Source organism: Cyrtonyx montezumae, unplaced genomic scaffold (genome assembly GCF_038088225.1).
Source record: "Cyrtonyx montezumae isolate F1298 unplaced genomic scaffold, pur_monq_1.0 scaffold_8, whole genome shotgun sequence".
Lineage (NCBI taxonomy): Eukaryota > Metazoa > Chordata > Aves > Galliformes > Odontophoridae > Cyrtonyx > Cyrtonyx montezumae.
The window spans coordinates 62,578,417-62,598,115 of NW_027072089.1; the positions used below are offsets into that span (position 1 = coordinate 62,578,417).

General features: G+C 39.5%; 1 protein-coding gene across 1 annotated transcript in view; it reads right to left on the reverse strand.

Moving 5' to 3' along the window:
* Window positions 1–17,178, reverse strand: part of RPRD1A (regulation of nuclear pre-mRNA domain containing 1A) — a 42,637-nt gene extending 25,459 nt beyond the window's left edge. The window contains exons 1-6 of the mRNA XM_065752848.1: window positions 16,850–17,178; window positions 4,759–4,888; window positions 3,975–4,081; window positions 3,798–3,892; window positions 2,171–2,297; window positions 1,897–2,072 (exon numbers count right to left, since the gene is read on the reverse strand). Coding sequence (XP_065608920.1) covers window positions 1,897–2,072; window positions 2,171–2,297; window positions 3,798–3,892; window positions 3,975–4,081; window positions 4,759–4,888; window positions 16,850–17,000 — 786 coding nt within the window. The 5' untranslated portion in view covers window positions 17,001–17,178. The remainder of the gene's footprint in view (window positions 1–1,896; window positions 2,073–2,170; window positions 2,298–3,797; window positions 3,893–3,974; window positions 4,082–4,758; window positions 4,889–16,849) is intronic.
* Window positions 17,179–19,699: the final 2,521 nt, after the last annotated feature.

A 19,699-nucleotide genomic window follows, 5' to 3' on the forward strand; every position in this document is an offset into this window, starting at 1 on the left:
TTTTTTAGTAGCTTATATTTATGATCAGCCTAAAAGCATTCTTAATATACCTCAACACCTTAACACTTCAATTGTTTAAAAAAAACTAAAAGACACTGAAGACTACTGTCTCCTCCCTGTAAAGAAAGGCCACTGGAACCAGCCCAAAACTGGAAGTGTACTGTATCAGAATAAGATTTTGTAGCTATTTAAATAATAGTTCAAGAAATAATAATAAATAAGTAATAGCTGCCAAGCAATTCAGTTTAAGGACCACGGCAGGTTGGGTACTAGCTATGAACTACAGCTGCTATTCTTAAAGCTATGAACTTGCAGACCTAGAAATATTGGGAAATTAAACCATTTTATATTTGTTTAAAACTGCCAATAAGAGTGAAATATGTTCAAAGTTGCATTTCATTTGTAATTACTGATTAATCAAGCACTGGTTTCTACATAAACTTGTCTGAAGGACTAAAGTCACTACTACCTTTTGAGCACGCTATTTCTAAATAGGTGTAATTGCAGGTAATGATCTACAAAAAGAAGACATTGTTCCCAGTGCACTACAGTGGGACTATGTCCTTCAAATGCATTACATACACATATGGAAGATAGGGCAGGTGATGAAAAGCTTAAGGCTTCCTGTTCTTTCAGGTTCCGTTGACCAGTTGGATCATTTGCTACTGTGATCAACACTACCATGCATACCATCTATCTTACACGAAGTTGGTTGATATTCTTCCCTCAGGTAAGGATAAATACAGTGAAGCTGGCAGGAAAAACCTTCATCAATTGCTTTTCTGTGAGGCACAAGAGCAAAGGTCAGGAAACAATAGCACTCTAGGAAAGACAACTTCAGATGCATCATGAACAGCATTTTCCTGAACCAAGATGCTACAAAACTTGAACTCCAGTTATGACATTACAAAATGGTAAAGAAAGCACAAAGTGAAGAAAATCTTTTACAATAGACCTGTTAGATACAAAACCTGAAAAGAAATTAATCTGTGTACCACATAAGGACTACGTCCATATGCTACAGTTACAGGACACTGCAACTGTACAGCTATTTCCCCTCACAAAAAGATGCAGTTCCAGTTTTATTGCCATAACATTCAAGTCAAGATTTGAACCTATATCTCAAATTTGACATAATGGATTGGGGAAGTAATGGACCTGAAATCATGTCCTATTTAAGAAAGGTGTAAAATTCACCGAAGTCTTGGTAGTTATGCAACAGGTAAGGAAAACAAGTGACTGACAGTAGTAAATATTGGAATAGCTTCATAGATCATCCATTCACATCCATCTGTACAATCTTTACCCTTCTTTTATTAATTATTTGTCCTACCTAACTGTCCCTACTGCTGAAAATGCTGCCAACCAGCTGTAATCGATGCTGCAAAACCTTAGTGTTTTACTAACATATCCTTGAGTCAAGTAAAGATTTACGTTAAAACCAGTAATTAAATTCTTATTCTGTAAGCAACTTCAAAAACATACGATTACCAGAAAGATCAATCCTCTTCACAAAAAGGAAATTATTAAGCCTGTCATACACAGTTAAAACTTACAATAACGAATGAGAAGAACAATAAAGATCTTACTCTGTGAAGAATTAAGTTTCTATCAATAAGGATAAGACTTTCTATCTGCACAACTAAGCCTTTACTTATCACAGACTGAACATGCTAAAAGGCAAACACTGAAATGATCACAATTGTAATATTACCTATTATTCAGCTGCTTTAATAGAGTTGGAATGTGAGAACCAAAGAAATCTTGTTAATAATGTGCTGGAAACAAAGATCTAGCTGGTATTTATGTTTGAGGAGAAAAGCTGCTTAAGCAAACGAAAAACATTTGCAAGATCAAGCTTTATCAAAGAATGGACTAAAACAAAACGATACGCACTTCCAGCTTATGTTCCTTCTCTGCAAGAAATTCTTTTTGACATCGTAGAAAGTCTGACAACATTCGTGTTAGCTGTTTCCTATCATCTATTTCAGCTGCCAACCTGCCATTGTAATCCGCCAGCAACATACACGCATCGTCTACCATTTTGGAAAGTTGCTCTCCAGATTCCTTATCTAAAAGTAAGCAGAGAAAAACAGGTAAAGGCTGACTTCAATCTATGTTTCTAAGTTTGCTTAAGAGCATTTCAGTTACTGGACCCCCCAACCCTCACCTGTTATCCTGTCTAACAGGGACACATCTTGGACCTCTATAGGCAGAGAAGCTATCCTCTGATGAACTGCTGCATCCCCAGAAGCTGCATTTTCTAGTTCTTGTAGTGCTCTAATGAGATCCATGGTCTGAAAAAGCATGCAAGATTGAAGACTAGTTTAAATAAAGAAATCCTAGTACAAAGCAGTAGTTCACAACAAGGTTATAGAATCAATGTGATGATGGTTTTAAAAGCATTTATGATATCCGCATTATATCAACATTCTATTCGCTCTCAGACAAAATAGAATTCAGGTGAATGTTGCAGCGTTGCTTAGTTTTATAGTCATAGGTTCATAAGGTTGGAAAGGACCTACAAGATCATCTAGTCCAACCATCCTCCTATCACTATCCCTACCCAACTACTAAATCAAATCCCTAGTCACCTTCCTAAAACAGATTTTTCGTTGAAGTTCTTGGCACAGGACTACTTACATTTCTTTTTTTGACAGTAATTACTATTTCACAGTACCTTTCATTTTACCACACATTTTTGAAACTATTTGCTTGTGCTTTGCTTCACTATTCCAGACTAGATCAGTGTAATTCTGGAAGAAAGACTGACTTTCAAATAAGTCTAGACAGTTGTTACACATAAACATACTAAGTCATGATTATTTGAGGAGAGTCATTCCTTGCTATAAGAAAAACCTTTTGAAATGAGACAGTACCACAAATAATAATAATAATAATTCCACAAAAATTATAAAAATCAGAGCAAGGCAAAATAGAAAGGAACTTTACTCAAGCATCATGACTGCTACACTGAAAAATATTTTATTGATAAATGCTAGGAATCTTATTCCAATTATATGTGCTATTACTTACCACCCTGGAAATCAAATGAGAACCTAAAATGCTATCAAAGCTAATGCTAAAATCCTAACATTGGCAAAGTAAGATATATAGTTCATATATTTTTCACAGAATAACAGAATAGCGGGGGTTGGGAGAGACCTCTAGAGATCATCAAGTCCAACCCCCCTGCCAAAGCAGCTCCCTAGCCCAGGTAGCACAGGTAGGTATCCAGGAGGGCCTTGAACATCTCCAGAGGAGACTCCACCACCTCTTTTTGTTTTAGTGTCAATATGACTAAAGTTACAGAACATCCAAATGTCTTAATTCCAACTTGTAACCCAAAGTACTTCAAAGGAGGTGTTTCATGAGGCGTGAAGTTGACCACTGTCCGCAACCTTTGGTGGATTACACCTCACAAAGGGATAGCAGATGACAGGCTAATTTTTTCATTACTTTTCAGAAATTTCAAAGTTAGAGTTGCAGAGCCAATAGTTCCTTTACTGAAACAAACTGATGTAGCCTTAATATAAGAAAGTTGCACGGATAGGCAAAAAGCACAGCAGTTTCTCCTCACAAAGCTAATATGCATCATGAAAAACAACTGAGCACAATCTGGAGAAATCTTGCATCCTAATGGGACACAGTTCAGCCAACTGCACTAAAGAAAGGGGTGTGGTCATCCCTACCCATAAAAGTAACTCATTAAAAAGAAAAGCAGAGGCCATGCAAAAATAAGATTACCTGAAAAATTAATCTACAAAACCATATGCATTTTATAAATGTTGTTTTACCTGCGGAGGGTCAGTGGGAGAACTTCGAGGTGAACAGTTATTTTCATCAACTTTTATCTGTTCATACGTACGCTTCTTCACTTTTCTGTCTCCATCTAAATGAAAACAAACCTAAATTTGATTTCTCTGACTCCTCAAACAAGATACTGAATTTTCATATGCAAACAAAATACTTACATAAAGCTTGCCTAAGTTGTTCTAATACATCATTTTCATAAACAGACCTTTCTTCCCAGATAGACAGCACACGGCCAAGGTGCTTTTTACAACTCTCATCAGACTCACTGTAACAAGAAGAAAATTGAACACGAGGTGAAAATACATCACAATTACATTACAACATGATTATATGATCTTGGCATACCTTATCGAAGCATGAGAAGTTCAATAACCTCGGAAAATATCAAAGCCATATTTTACAGAAAAGAACAGTTCAAGATGTTTAGCAAGTGCATCAGCAGCAACAAAAACTGAGTGCCCAATCCCCTGCTTCTATTTGTTTGCTCAGTCCATAGTACAACTGTATGGCTATCATGCAAAAGCTGCAAACTTTTCTTTGATTTTTTTAACAGCTTTAAAGCACTATAAGAAAATAATTCTGTATCAAAATTCTAGCATCACTGTAATACAACAAGAAGGATCACCCGCTGGAAAAAAACAGATCACAAACACCAGTAATGAGACATACCAGATTGCTGTAGCATATAAATGCAGACTGAAAGTCTTAAATTAAGGCACTTCTAACACTTTCCTGAGGGAAAAATGACTGAACACAGATGAGTTTGCTATGTAACTTTATCTAACAGCATTAAGACTACCCAAGATCAAAAGGACGCTAGGAATATTAACGAGACTTCCAGTAGTGAATTAGCAGACAAGAACCAGCTGGGTCTCGTGGATGATTCGAGGACTAATCTCTCAAAATATGATGAAGGGCACTGCATGTAACAGCGTACTGTACCTTGAAACATGCTTAAAAGCCTCCACTATAACTGGAGCAAAGTCTTTTGTAAATTCTGGTCCTTTCCTTTTGCTGTTCTGTATGACATCATTGGCCAAATACAGGAATGTCAGCTTCCTATTTGGTTTTGCTAATGAAAAAGAAGAACAATAAATAAAACAGAATATTAGAAATACATAATTAGAAATATCAGTTTTTCCAGAACATGTTTTTCCATTTCTATAGTAATAGCAAAGTCAAATTAAACGTCCTTCCTCCTACTCTCATTATCACAAGCTTTCACTTCAATTTTGTATTTAAAAATGCATAGAGATCTTGGCTATACGCTGATTTTTTTCTCTTCTGCTGCAACTGTTAGCCCTCTAAGAAGGAGCTGAACAGGCCTGCTACCATTCAGCTGAACAGTACCTTTTTGGTTTGAATTTCACTCAGTCTTTCGTGACAATTACACTCATTCTCATGTTTGAGCAAACTCAATAGTAAACTTTTAATCAAGTTCTCCATGCTGCTTTGATACCCCACTCATTGCCTAATCACTAAAACATTTCTGTGCACGCAGCTGTAATCTCATGAAAACAATTTCAAAAATTGCTTTCTGATTGCTATAGTTCTCTTTCCAAGCATTTCACCCCATTTCATGAATGTGCAATAGGATGAAAGCTTCCACTTCATGTAGTTTCCATTTTTACTCAATTTTAATTTACCATTACACCTCATCTAGTTTTCATGAGTTTATGGATTTCCTCAGAACTGCAACTCTTATTTCAATTCTTCTAATCCTTTGTTAATAACAGAAAAATCTTAAATATCTGTAACTATCCCACAACTTCAGTATGCACTCTCTCTCTTCAAAAGGAAATTTCACCTGAAGAAAGAAAAGATCTAATAGTTTCTGCCCTCTCAAGCACAGCTGTAAAAAGCAACCTAGGATTTCCTATGATTATTCTTTTCAACTTGTGTTCAGTTCCCAGGATGATTTTGTTAGTTTCCATTCCAGTCTCTCAAACAAACAAGAGAACTACCCATTTTACACACACACACAAAAGCAATGCTAAGATAATTTCACTCTAAGATAGTGTTTCTGAATACAAGTTTTGCACTACAGCAAAACTCCTGCGAGGGACTTCTGCTTGGAATATTAAATGTTTCCTATATTCTTGACAGACAAGTTAACAGAAATTTGGATAAAATGATAAAAAAAACAAACAACACAATTGTATTATCAGTGAAAATTAACCTATCTGGAAATAGAATAGCATCTTCTACCTATGTTTCAGGTAAATCACATTTCTAACACATAGAAAAATTTAAATTATTTAAAAATGGAGTCTTAAAAAACAGTTTGTCTCACAGACACACCAAAATAAACCATTTCTTAGCAGAGCTGATCCCACTGCCCTCATTTTTTCTAAGGAACTAAGAATTAGGACTACAATTATAATAAAGCAGACAGCTCACCATATACTATAAGCTCTGAAGTGCATGAGCATGAAGGTTAGGTCCTCATCTGTCCCTTCCATAGAAAAAATAGTCTTCAGTGATGCAACTTGAAATATATCTGTGACAGATCTTACCTTTCTTGCCTCCAGCAAGTAACCAAATCACCTGAGTCATGAAAGCACACAGTGCTTTGAAATCAGGTGGTGCAGTCCTCACGAAGACCATATTTTGTCTATTCTCTACAATAAACAGAGCAATGCGCAGGTTCTCAAGAAGCATGCTGAAACTCTAATTCACTTTCAAGCCTGTTTCCTCTGGTATTACCTTTTGCTGGTTAACCATAACAAAAATACATTAAATAAATAAAAATCCTTAAAACACTGTTAAGCCAGCTCAGGCTTTTGTTAGAAACCCAGCCTTTATGAATTCCACCTAAAAAGTATTACAAACTAAAATTTAATTCCTCCTGTTTTAAGTATGCTATGTGCAAAATTCAAGGCTTAATATTTATGTCTATCTCTAGAAACTTTCCTTTTTACTTCACAAGTCTTCAGGAGTTACATACTGACCTACTACCGCTTAGTCTTACATGCAAATACGCAGTGTAATCTTGCAAATGTGGTTGACAACTCTCAGTTGAGAAAAGCAAGGTGTTCTACTGCTACTATGACAACAAATTAACTACTGAAGCTTGAAATACAAAATTAAATCCCAGACCAAACCTATTAAAAGTTCTTTTTAAAGCACCTCTCTTCAGCAACAGTGACGATAACTTTCCACCCTGGGATTTGATATACCAAGATGGATCACAGAGCTGTTTGCATATTCAAACAAAAAGAAGTATCCTCGGTGCCAGGCAAGCTAAGTAGAAAAAAAGCACTGTTAAAAGGAAATGAAAGAAAACCATGTATGATCTAAGGCTAAAGGAGGATATAATGCTACAGTATACAGCATTAGAAGTAACTGCTCATAGAGTCACTGGTGCACTAACAGAATGGTCTGCAACCATTAAATTACTCGACAGATTCCATTTTTCAGAAACTCTGTGCAGTGTTCACATCTCTTCTACTCGTCTCAGATTTAACATCTACCCACTTCCACAATCACCAAAGCAGCAGATTCTGAAATCTTTTAGCAGGCCCATACTGCTATCTGGTTTAAGGGCCATACTAAGCAGATTTCTCTTTAAGCACTCATAATGACACATATGTGGGTCAACAACCAGCAGCAGAAATCAAGCCTGTTTCAAAAATTAACCTTACATTTAAATTGCACTGAATAGTCAGCAGACTTTCATGTTATTTCATCTGCAACTAGGATAAGGCAGCCACCTTGGAGAGACTTAGCATCTTCATTACCAAGTCTTAGCTTTGGGTGATCTATGCCTCTTAAGAACATGTACTTTTTAACCCTGTTTAGGATCAACTCGTTTTCTTCCAGTGCAACACAGATGCCCTGACACTGTATGCTTGAACCCACAATACTTGGAGAACTGTAATGTCCAAGAACCACCTCTTCAGTACAAGACACTCTAGTACTCTAGGAAGAACTTTACCTAGTAAGGAAGTAAGGTTGTTATTTCCACTAAGGTTAACTCTGGCAATCAAAGCCAGCATAACTACACTTGTCTTCTCCAGGTTTACCTTCTGGCTCTGGAAATTGAGCTCCCATGAAGATTACTAGAAACAGACCCGTTTGTTTCATGCTGTTTTATCTCTCCTTCCATAGAACTGAGATACTTCACAGACTCACAGCATAGCCAAGGCTGGCAGAGCCCTCTTGGTCCACCTGCTCCAACCTCTCAGGGCTAGCCAGAGTATGGTGCCCAGGCCCATGTTCAGGCTGCTTCTGAAAATCTCCAAGGAGAATCTACAGCCTCTCCAGGGTACCTGTGCAAGTGGTATGGCACCTGCACAGCATAGAGCTGCCTCATGCTCAGAGGGAACCTCCCATGTTTCAATTTGTGCCCATTGCCTCTAGTCCTGGTGCTGGGCACCACTTAACAGAGCCTGACTCTGTCTTCCCTGTACCACCCCCTTCAAGCACTTTTGTCAGTGACAGATTTCCCCCCTGAGCCTCCTCTCCTCCAGGCTGAACAGCCCCAGCTCCCTCACCCTCTACTCACAGGAGAAGTGTTCCACTCTGCTGGACTCCTCATGGATATATAGGATGTATTTGCCATCCCAGACACAGTAGAAGTAGAAGAAACTCCAAGAAAAAGCCTGCAGGCAGCATGGACTACTGACCCATCTGAAAATTAATGGATTTGCTATGTCAACTGACCTCAACTGAAAATAATATGTAACAAGAGGTTTTCAGAAAAAGAGAAACAATAAGTTAAAACCCAGCATCAATTAACAGCTCCAACTATTTGATTTATTTTTTACTGAAGCCCTCTAATATACTTTTTGATAAGAATTTCATTCCATTTCTTTTGAATTATGTTAGTCTACAGATATGCAGCAGAATATAACAATGTCAGCACTTCTCCCCAAATCCCCAGGTCATTTCCTGTGTCACAACATGCTTTATATCTTTGCATGAGAAGTTGAATGACATGTTTCTATATACCTGAAAAGCATTCAAGCTTTTAAAACCAGCTTATCTTTTGTAGTTAAACAGCACTGAAACCTGAGTGCAAGCTCACTGAGAACCCAAGTATTTACACAAGCTGACGAAGGGCAGCACTTTCCAGTGACATGACTGAGAAGAAACTTGAGAGGCCACCATCAGAAAAGAACATTTAAAGATAAGGTAACCCATAAAAGTGCTGTTCATTAAACTTTTATCACAAAAAAGTTGAAGCAAGTGTTCAATACTGCACGCTCATCCAATTCTCCTGCTGAGCTTTATCTATGTTTGAGAACCGTTGTGTTCCCTTTTCAAAGGGGACATTATCTGCACAATACATGTTCGAGGTTTGATGGTCCAGGTATCCTGGTGATGGGTTTGTAGGGTAATAGTGAAACAGCCTACAGCCATTGCTGGGAAAGAAGCCACCAGCATCTAATTGCAAACAATGGGATACAAAAAAAGGGATGCAAACAATATGGTCACAAAACAAATAAATCATTCTAATACAATTACTCTACAGAAACTTCCTGCAGCACCTTGCATATACTGAATCACCTGAATACAAGAGCCAAATTAATTCCCTCATTGCCTGCCCTAGGACAATGCCAAAATGGATATGAATCAACCACACTTTTAGGATAGAGATTTTTATTTTTATTTATTTTTTTCAAATCACTGAAATTACATATTCAGAACCAGAATTACAAAAGCCAGGCAGGTGCAGGATATCAGGACATATAAATATATATCATAATATATGTCATGAATATATATGTTTGTACACATTATATTCTTAAACACTAATAGTAGATATTCAGACAGTCAGGTTGGATTATACATCCATATATGAGAAAGCTTCTGACATTGCCAACCTATTTCACACGAATGCAGCTCATTTTATAAAGCACATATGTAGCAAATACTATTTTTAATTTAGCAAAATGCATTCACCTTGAATATCTGCTTCTAATCAACTTCTGATCCTTTCTGTAAAGAAGAGAAGCTTCATGCAGATTCACATAAGCATCCCCATGTAAAATATCTTACTAGCCTCCTGAACATGACCCACTAACCAGTAAAATCAGTCAGTCATAATATTTTAAGTGAAAGAAAAAAGAAATCTGATGACACGATGCCACCATCAAGGGAAAACATCTCTACAGCCATCAGAAGTGAAAGATTCCCTCTCTTGGAAGAACTACACTACCTAGTATAGAAAATAACAGCTTTAAAATCAGAAACCCTTTTACTAAAGTTTACTTTGCATCTGCAAGGCAGTGTATTTCCACCACTTTTAGCAGTGCTGCTCCAAAGTAGCTACTGAGTATGAGAGGAACCCAGACATAGCACCACTTCCATACATCCAATGTCGTTATGCCTTCTCAATCTGCATACCACAACCTTCTATCTCAGAATTTTGTGGAGTACTGAGCAACTACCACAACAGCTACAATGTTCAGAAAAATACACTGCATCAGTGCCAACAGCTAGAAAGAGTGAGGTCCAAACACAAGCATATGTTTCAGCAGCTGCAGACAAATACAAAAATTAAAATTAGAAATAAGCAAAACCACTCACTTTTTATACCACTGAATGACTTCATCACTCACACACAAAAGAGCTTGAGCATAACAAACTCAAACAGAAGGTAAAATGATAGTCAAGTGCTAAAAATATAACCCTGTGTACCAAGATAAGTGTACTTAGAGCTGCAGCTGTCTCAAAGATACACAATGGTTCTGTGAACCTGCATAAGCTTTGCAATGAAGACAAAGATCAGGTTGTGAAAGAGGTGACAGCCAAAACAGGAAAGCAGGTGCTAATGCACACGATTTCTGAGACTGATTTATCTGTGAGATGCCCTGTCAGGTTCTGAGGAAACACACATCTGAATGTGAAATTAAAGATAATACATGACAACTCTATTAAGAAATCACTAGGATGTAAATATCGAGTGACATAACTGGACTTAGAGAAGCTAAAATAAAATAAGTTTGCTGGTAAAGAAGGTATTAAATGCAACTAACTAGAGCATGAAATAAGAAGCACCGTATTTGTTTCCTCCAAAGTCAAACATTTAGCAATTTTCACTACAAGCATAAGGGAAAGCGTGTTGAACAAATGCTTACCACTCCCTTGAAAGCTGGCACTGAATTATGGAACTGAAGTTTCCATTAAAGAAAAAAAAAAAAACAAAAAAAAAAAACACACAACCAAACACTGACAAAACATCTACAGGTGCCAAGAATCCAGAAATCTGGACAGAACAGGTGGATGCAAGAAAATATATTTGATTTGCAAATACAAAAAAAAAGTATTCATCTCCCTCTCAGAAGAGCCTCTTAAAAATGGTCTTAGGGATTTTTTTCCACAGACAATCAGCAGCTGCAGACTTAAACAACAGTCTATGTACAATGCCACTATCTAATTGAACAATACCCTGTAAGACAATCCCTTTAAGGGTGCATAACATGAAAGGGTTTAATGGGCCCATCGTTTGCATTTCAAGATTGGTTGATGTATTGACATTATGATTAATTAACTAGTCCTCCTTAACTAATAATCAAGCTTATGACTTAACTAAATTCAAGTCTCAAGATAGTGGCCTTTCAATATCTAAAGGGGAGCTACAGGAAAGGAGGGGACAGACTCTTTAGCAGGGTCTGTGATGATAGAACATAGGGAAATGTCTTCAAGCTTAAAGAGGGTAGATTTAGGCTGGATATGTAGAAGTATTTCACAGTGAGGGTGGTGATGCACTGGAGCGGGTGGCCCAGAGATGTGGAGGATGCTCCATCCCTGAGAGTTTCAAGGCAAGGCTGGATCAGGCCCTGGGCAAACTGATCTAGCTGTAGTGTTGTTCATTGCAGGGGAGTAGGACTACATTACATAATTGTCCCTTCCAACTCTAAGGATTCTATGACTCTGATTTCATGAAATGTTCATTACATGAAATACAGCTGCAACAGGATCACAGAGCACGCCCTTTCAAAGGGACTTAATCCCTACACAAAAGGTCTCCGTAAAACGGTTCACACAAGTTACAATGAAACAATCTTGAAGTTGTCATATCCCAAGTAGGGGGAAAAAAAATGATCTACAACAGAAATCCAAACTACATAACAGATTTTGATGCCAGTAAGACATGCCACATATGCAGTACTGGAAGAGTATCCTCCTCAACGATATGTTTATTTCATAAATCAACAGTGAAATTCAAAATAAGCAGGCTCATCAGAGTACTCCAGTGCTAGCACAGCTGAAAGCCTGAAGTTGTGATACTATCCTAGTATTGTTTGTGTGGGCACTGGCTTTCCAGTCTAGGGAAATTTACCTACTTAGAAATAAATTATTGCTTTTGTTAGATGTTGAACACAGGAAAGCCACACAGTGCATGAAACAGTCAACAAAAATTAAATGAAGTTTAATCACTAGCAGACAAGAAAACAAGCTGCTCTGTTGTCACTGAAGACTTCTGCTTATCTGTCAAAACAGGAAAAACCTTTGTTATAATAGTTGTAGTTGAAGTTAAACACATGTATAGTCATTATTTTATTTGTCAATGAAGTAAAGAATCTGTTGTCTGTTAACCATAGAAACAGACAGTTAAAACAGTGCAAAACTGGAAAAAGAAAAAAAAACACTGCACACTAAAATATAACACATCCAATCCACTCGTTTTATGCTTTTTTATCTTTCATTTTTTAATATTTTTTATTAAAACAAGTTTTGTTACTTATACGCATTAACTGTATCATATATTTTATATGTAGCCCAATTCCTCTTTACTCAGCATGGTCCAGGGAAGCAAAGTTTGGCACTCCTGTACTAAAATGTGTAGTAGCCACAGTGACACTTGAGTAGTTTTGCACAGAGGAAGGATCAGGAATACTGAATACCTCAGGCTGGGTGGCAGCTCTGCCACAGCTCCATTCTGACTGACACAGCTATTACACAGATCTTTCATCAGCCTATATTAGAGGCCAGTCATTAAACAGACTGCCCCTCCCTACATTCAGGCCTTGGAAACATGACATTTCCATCTGTAATCTGATGAAGACATTCTCTACCTGCACACTCTTGCAAAGCTTACTAGGAGTCTCTGACAATCCAGTGTTACCAATACTTTTGCAGAACACAAACAGCTGATGCTAGAACAGATTATACGAGCTTTTTGATTACTGTTAAGAATGATCCTATGAACTACACTTTATAGGATTTTATAGAAGATCTTCACATAAAAGTTAGGGTAGCACTAGGAAGAAGAAGAGTATTGCTTCGGTAATCAGTTGCAACAACTGGACATAACACTGGAATTTAGTAATACACATTCATCATTCTGTGACTCCTCCAAGCTACACCAAAGATGTGCAAGTTCCACCCATTCCCCAAGTTTACACCTAAGTGCATGAATTTACAGGAAGAATTGCTCTAACCTCAAACACATGAAAACTCTTTAGAAAGGTGTACAGACCCAAAGATCTGTGAAGACCTGGAGACTAATAAGCATCCAAACAGACAGAAACTACAATTTTATGTAGCCCAACACCTGTGTTGCCAACGTTCTATGCACATTAGGAACACCATCTCCTCACCTCCACCACAACAAAATGTATAGGCAACAATTATTTTTAAAGTAAAAGAATTAGAACCCAATGCTTAGGAACAAAAGAATTAGGAACCTAGTACTTATTTTAATGAATAGCTTAAAGAAGTTCAAGCAATCTCATCTGAAATGGGAACTTTTAAACAAAACAGAAGCATCCAAAAAAATTAAGCATCATGCTGTATTCTGTTCAACACAACTATGCAGTGCTGTAGTGAAATCTTTTGCTAGCCTGAAAGGAGACAGACTTGAAGGAAGGTCTGGAGAAGGGAGCAATAACTTAAAAAAGGTGATACGACTGAAGGAAATAAAATTCAAAAAAAGCAAGGTCCATTTTTCATTTCCAGGACAATACAAGCTAGCACAGAAGATGATCAGGACCAGGACCTTGAAAGGAGCTTTCAAAGCACCAAAAGTTGGATGACACTTTAACAGATGGAAGAGAAAGACAATTATACATAGCTAGCTCCAAAAGTAATGCCTCCTATTTATCTCCATGGAAACTACAACAGATACAGAGAGCACAGTAACAGTATTTAACAGGAAAAAATTCACAGCCACAATACACTATTTTTCAACAAAGTCATCTCCCTCAGCTAAGCATTTCTGCCAGCAAGGAAGAAGAGCCTGTGTACCACACTTCTAAAAATCTGCAACAGCAGAGGTGACCCACCGTTTTACAGCTGCTCTGATGGTGTCATTGCTAGAAAAATTTTCCACATGCAGCCCACTTTTCATTAGCCCAAACAGATGCAAGTCAGCAGGTGTCAAATTCAGACAACATAGTGGGTGTTACAGGACAGTCCAGCCAAGACTGGCAATGTGCTCCACAGCCTGGTTGCAAGAGAAAAAGCTTGTCTTCTCTTCTGGCAGATCTGAACTCCTGAAGTTGGTGCCTTAAGCTTAGACAGCTTCACAGTGTGGCAGCTAGAGTTAACAGATTGAAAAGGTTCCAGGAAATCCAGAAGGATCACACTCTTCCTATCCCAAAAGATGGCAGAAATCACTTTACCTGCTAAGAGCTGCATCTTGAACTTTTTCTTGATGGGGAATTCATGTGTCACCATGGAATGCCATTTTGACTCCAGCTCATAGAGGTAACACCACATAAAACCACTGGTAATGATGCAATCTAGGAAACCGAGTATTCATGGGACCCACCAGGCACAAACTTCACAATATTCTAACATTACCACCTTCAGCACATTGAAGCCCATATTCAGCTTCATTCACAGTTCCTCGGTTGTAATCTGCCAGTTTGCATGGATGAGCTGATTAAGATGCTCTTCATTTCGTGCTGTGACAGCTGTGTATGGCTGACCAGAATGTGGCTTGTCTTTCTCATCACTGTTGCCACTGCTGAAACGTATCACCTTCTGCCTCACTGTGCTCACATCTACTGGTTGGTCTCCATCAATGTTCAGCAAGCACCAGTGAATGTCACTAGGTGCAATTCTATCCACGTGAAGGAATTCAGTGATGCACCTTTGCTTCATGAGCAATTCCATGCCAGATGCCATTTTGTCAGACTACCCCTCTGCTGCCATCTATCACACAGCAAAAAAAGTTCAACAGAATATTGGTGGAAAGGTTCACCCTCTACTGCCATACCACCAACATCCATCTCTGACGTTGTGGGCCAATATAATAAAATCGGAGGCATTACTTTTGGAGCAGCCCTCATAGCTGCTACGCTTCTCTGATGCTCCTGACCTGCATCATCAGAACAGGCTTAGAAGCAAAAGCCAGACACTGAAAGCCAAGAAAAGAACTCATGGGAATAGTTTCCTTTAAGAAGATCATTATCTCTGCTTCTTAATGACATCTCTAAGCATTTAGCTGTGTTTTGAGCATTTCATTTCTCCAAACACAAAAATAATATAACAAGAAAATTATACCAATACTGAAGTAGAGAGCTGAGCATTTTATGAGCTAGTATTGTTCATACTATCAAGACAAACAACAAAACCTCGAGCTGAATGCCAATTAGTTTAAGGCATCTTTCTGATATCTTTTAGAGCAACAGACATTGAAATTGTTTGTTGAGACCCCGTGGGAAATTTGAGATGTTTCAGAAGGAAATGGAAGATCCATTCATTTGTTCTCAGAACATGAAGAAAATATTTCCAGAGCCATGCACTGAAAACGCTTTGCTTTCTTTTCTTTTAAGATGAAATGTGCCAATCAATATGCATTCCTTCCCAGGAATCATTTGTAGCAAATTCAGATAATTCAGTTTATGGATTAATATATCCAATACCATGACATTTCTTCTTCCAGAGACAGAAAAAAAAATTAACAGACTTCAAAACTCAAAAAAGCATTTCATCAAAAAGGCCTATTTTAAATAAAAATACAGTAGCCATTTGAAAACCTACAGAATAGATAGGAATCTATTTCCATATTATATTCCAAAGCTAAGTATTGCTTCATACTCAATACAGTATTTTAAAGGCAGTTCAGTTACTTGGTTATGCAGTTATGTGCTCTAAGTGAGAAATAACAATGATCCAGCCATATACTCTTTGTATTTTAATACACATCATTTCTGCAGGTCAATCAGGCCTCTTAGATGCTCAAAACTTCAGTAGTGATTTCTCTTCCATAAGTTCTATAGTGACTTTGCTTTATTTTTCCAATTCACTTGAAAACGTATCCACCTACTTTTCCCTTTAAAGATATACTAATGGGATGCAAAGGGAGCTACTGGAAGACAGTAACATTTTCTAGAGCAAGGTACACTCTATGCAAGTGATTTACTTGTATTTAAATGAGTGAAGATCAAGTTATTTCTAAGAGGGTCAAATGAAGCTTCCCATGCCATTTCTTCCTTTAAATCCCTGAAAGAACTGAAAGCTCTTTGCTGTTAAAAAGAAAAGTCACGTAAGTAACTAAGGGTGTACACTGGAGACCAAATATTTAACACAGTTAATGAAATAAACACCTTTATTAGGTTAACATCGGTACCAAAAACAGTAAACTTTAGGACACATTAAATTGCTACTCCCATCCTCAGCTGCCCGACACAAATAGTTGCTGGCATAAGCGGACAAAGAGATAGTAGTTAACAGCGTTATTAATGAAAGAGTACCTGAGACCAGGCATCTCAGAAGAACCTTAACTACCAGTACTTAAATCCCTCGCGTACCACCTTCTTTCCCTTTTCCCACTGCCTTCTGTCAGTCTGTAAGAGGAGGGAGCCAACCATCGGCCTCCTAAGAAACACCTCGTCGAGGGAGGGAGGAGGAAAGGGAGGGGAGAAAAGAGAGGAGCAGCACCTCCCAGTCGCCGCACACTGACACCCAGGGTCTCACACCCTGTAGCTCCACTCTCCCCAAGCACCGGGCCCGTCCTTCCTCTCCCCCTTCCTCCATCCTGGGCTCGAGGGCCCGGGCAGCCGCGCCCCGAGGCCGGCCTGCTCCTTCCACGGCCGCCTCCCCGGATAAGGCCCGGGCCGCAGCGGAGCCTCACCTTTCCGCAGCTCCCTCTCCCACACGCTGACGATGAGCGACGAGTGCTTGCGGTGGTGGATGAGCCACAGGCTCAGGGTCTGCACGCTCTGCTGCGAGTTGCTGAGCTCCGACAGCTTCCGCTCCAGCGCCGCCTCCGAGAACGCCGACATACCGAGCCCCGCTCGGCCCTACCACCCCCACCGGCGCGGCTGCGGCCCTGCCCGGCCCCGTTCAGTCCCCGCCTCTCCGCCCCAGCGGGGGAGGAGCCGGCCTAGCCCCGTCCCCTCCCGCCTCGCCGCCCGCCACTTCCGCGCGGTCCGACGGCCCGGCGATGCAAGATGGCGTCGGGCGAAACTCCCGGTGAGCGCCCCGCCCCGCTTCTCCTCCTGCCCTCACTTCCGGCGGAGTCCCGGAGGGCGGTGGAGGGGGTGGGCGCTGGGCGGATACCTCCCCTCACGGGGCATGGGCGGCTTCTTCTGGAGTGATCCTCTGACGAGGCCTGGGGGCTGTGACACGTGGAAAGCAAAGGAGAAAAAAATGAGTCAGGGGTCTTCTCTTGGTTCTGGGAAATAACATAAACTGACATGAATAAGGCCCGAGGCAACCCAAGCGTGCCAGCTTTCTTTCTTTATTAATGATGTGGACAAGGGGATGGAGTGCACATGTCAGTATGTGGGATGACACCATGCTGGGAGTAAGTCCATGCTGATCTGCCTGAGAGGAGAAGGCCTTCAGAGGGTTCTGGACAGGCTGGAACGATGGGCTGAGTCCAGACCTATGAGCTTTAACAAGACCAAGTGCCATGTCCTGCATTTTGGCCACAGTGACCCCATGCACTGTGACAGGCTTGGGGCAGAGCAGTTGGAAAGCTGTGTGGGGAGAAAGGATCTGGGGTGATAGTTGTTGACTGGCTGAACGTGAGCCAGCAGTGTGCCCAGGTGGCTGAGAAGGCCAATGGCATCCTGGCTTGTGTCAGAAATAGCACAGCCAGCAGGAGCAGGGAGGTGATCATCCCTCTGTACTCAGCCCTGGTGAGGCCACACCTCGAGTACAGTGCTCAGTTTTTGGCCCCTCACTGCAAGGACACTGAGGCTCTGGAGTGTGTCCAGAGAAGGGCAACAAAGCTGTGAGGGGTCTGGAGCACAGATCTAATGGGAAGCAGCTGATGGAACTGGGATTGTTCAGTCTGGAGAAGAGCAGGCTCAGGGGAGACCTTACCACTCTCTACAGTGACCTAATGACCTGATAGGAGGCTGTGGTGAGATGGGGATTGGTCTCTTCTCCCAGGTAACAGTTACAGGACAAGAGGTAATGGCCTTAAGTTGCACAAGGGGAGGTTCCAGTTGGATATTAGGAAAAAATTCTTCTCAGAAAGAGCAGTAATGCACTTAAACTCATACATGTCTAATATGCATATGCCTTACTACTGGGACATCCACTCTTTAAACAGGATGTTCCTTTCACACATCCAGTTTGTCATCACTAAACAGCAGAAAGGTAGTTAAAAAACAAAAACAAAACAAAACAAAAAACTATATTTTAAAACTTAATGAAGTTTTCTTCCTATTTCATGTCTGACATTCAGACAAGATGGGCCCAGACGATTACTTTCAGGTAGGTTTCCTAACACTGATTCTTGATGAAATATTCCATTTTGGTGGCAAAAGGGGAGTCATAGAAGGTTTTCACGTGAATTCTGTTCACAAAAGGCAGATGTATATGTGGCACAGATAAGTTCATAAGTTCATAAGGTTGGAAAGGACCTATAAGATCATCTAGTCCAACCATCCTCCTATCACTATCTCTACCCAACTACTAAATTAAATCCTTTAGCACCTCATCTAAACGCTTCTTGAACAGCGCTAGGGATGGTGCCTCAACCACCTCCCTAGGCAGGCCATTCCAGTGCCTGACCACTCTTTCAGAAAAGAAAATGTGCTTGAGAAGAACATTAAGTGATGACCTGTAGAGATCTCCAATTAGCCTCATATTCTCTCAGTTTACTGCATTTTGATCACCAAAAATGAAAAAACTGTAGTAAATTGCTATTTTTGCTATGTACAGCAGAGGACACTCTGGTCGAGTAGAAGTGGCCAGTGAAGTAAAATTAATACAGAGCTAACACAGATGCATACATTAGAAAAAATGAAATATGAATGGTAATTTAGTACCTACAATTCAAATATGGCTTTTGAGGTGCATGTATTCTGACATTAATTGGGAAACTTTTGGATGAATATGTTACAAGAGGTATTTCTCTCACCTACAAGACTAGTTTAAAAAGTACTTGGCAACAAACCGTAAAACTTAGGAGTTAAAGCAGGAAAGATAAGGAAAAACAAACAGGAATGAAACCCTTGAGAAAGCTATTTGTTCTGTGAATGAATATGTTTAAATGCCAAGGGAGTGATTTGTAATCTGTGTGTGATATATTTTATACTATACAGCAAAACTGAGATTTTAGTTTCCTCATAAATCTTTGTAGCACTTATTAAATTTGTAATCATAAATGCTTGCATCAGTAATCTAATTTTAAAGCTGTGCTTATCCAGTCAGAGCATGGAAATTTACCATGGGACTTGCACAAAGTAAAGTGAATCTCAGACAGGCAGTATTCACAATGGAGTGTTGGTTTGCAGTGGAGTTTTGAAAATCTCAGCTTTAATTCATAAACAGTGCATGAATTATTCACCTGCCTTTAGGAAGTTCACCCATGTCCACAGGACTTGAAAATAGGTTTTTCTCTCACCCATGCCTGTGTTCAAACTGTAAAAACTGCCTTTTCTCTGTTCCTAAGAATAAAATCATGCTCTGCTTCCCTTTTGTCTGATCACTGTGCATTGGTGGTAGTCAGCTGTGTTCTCCTGTT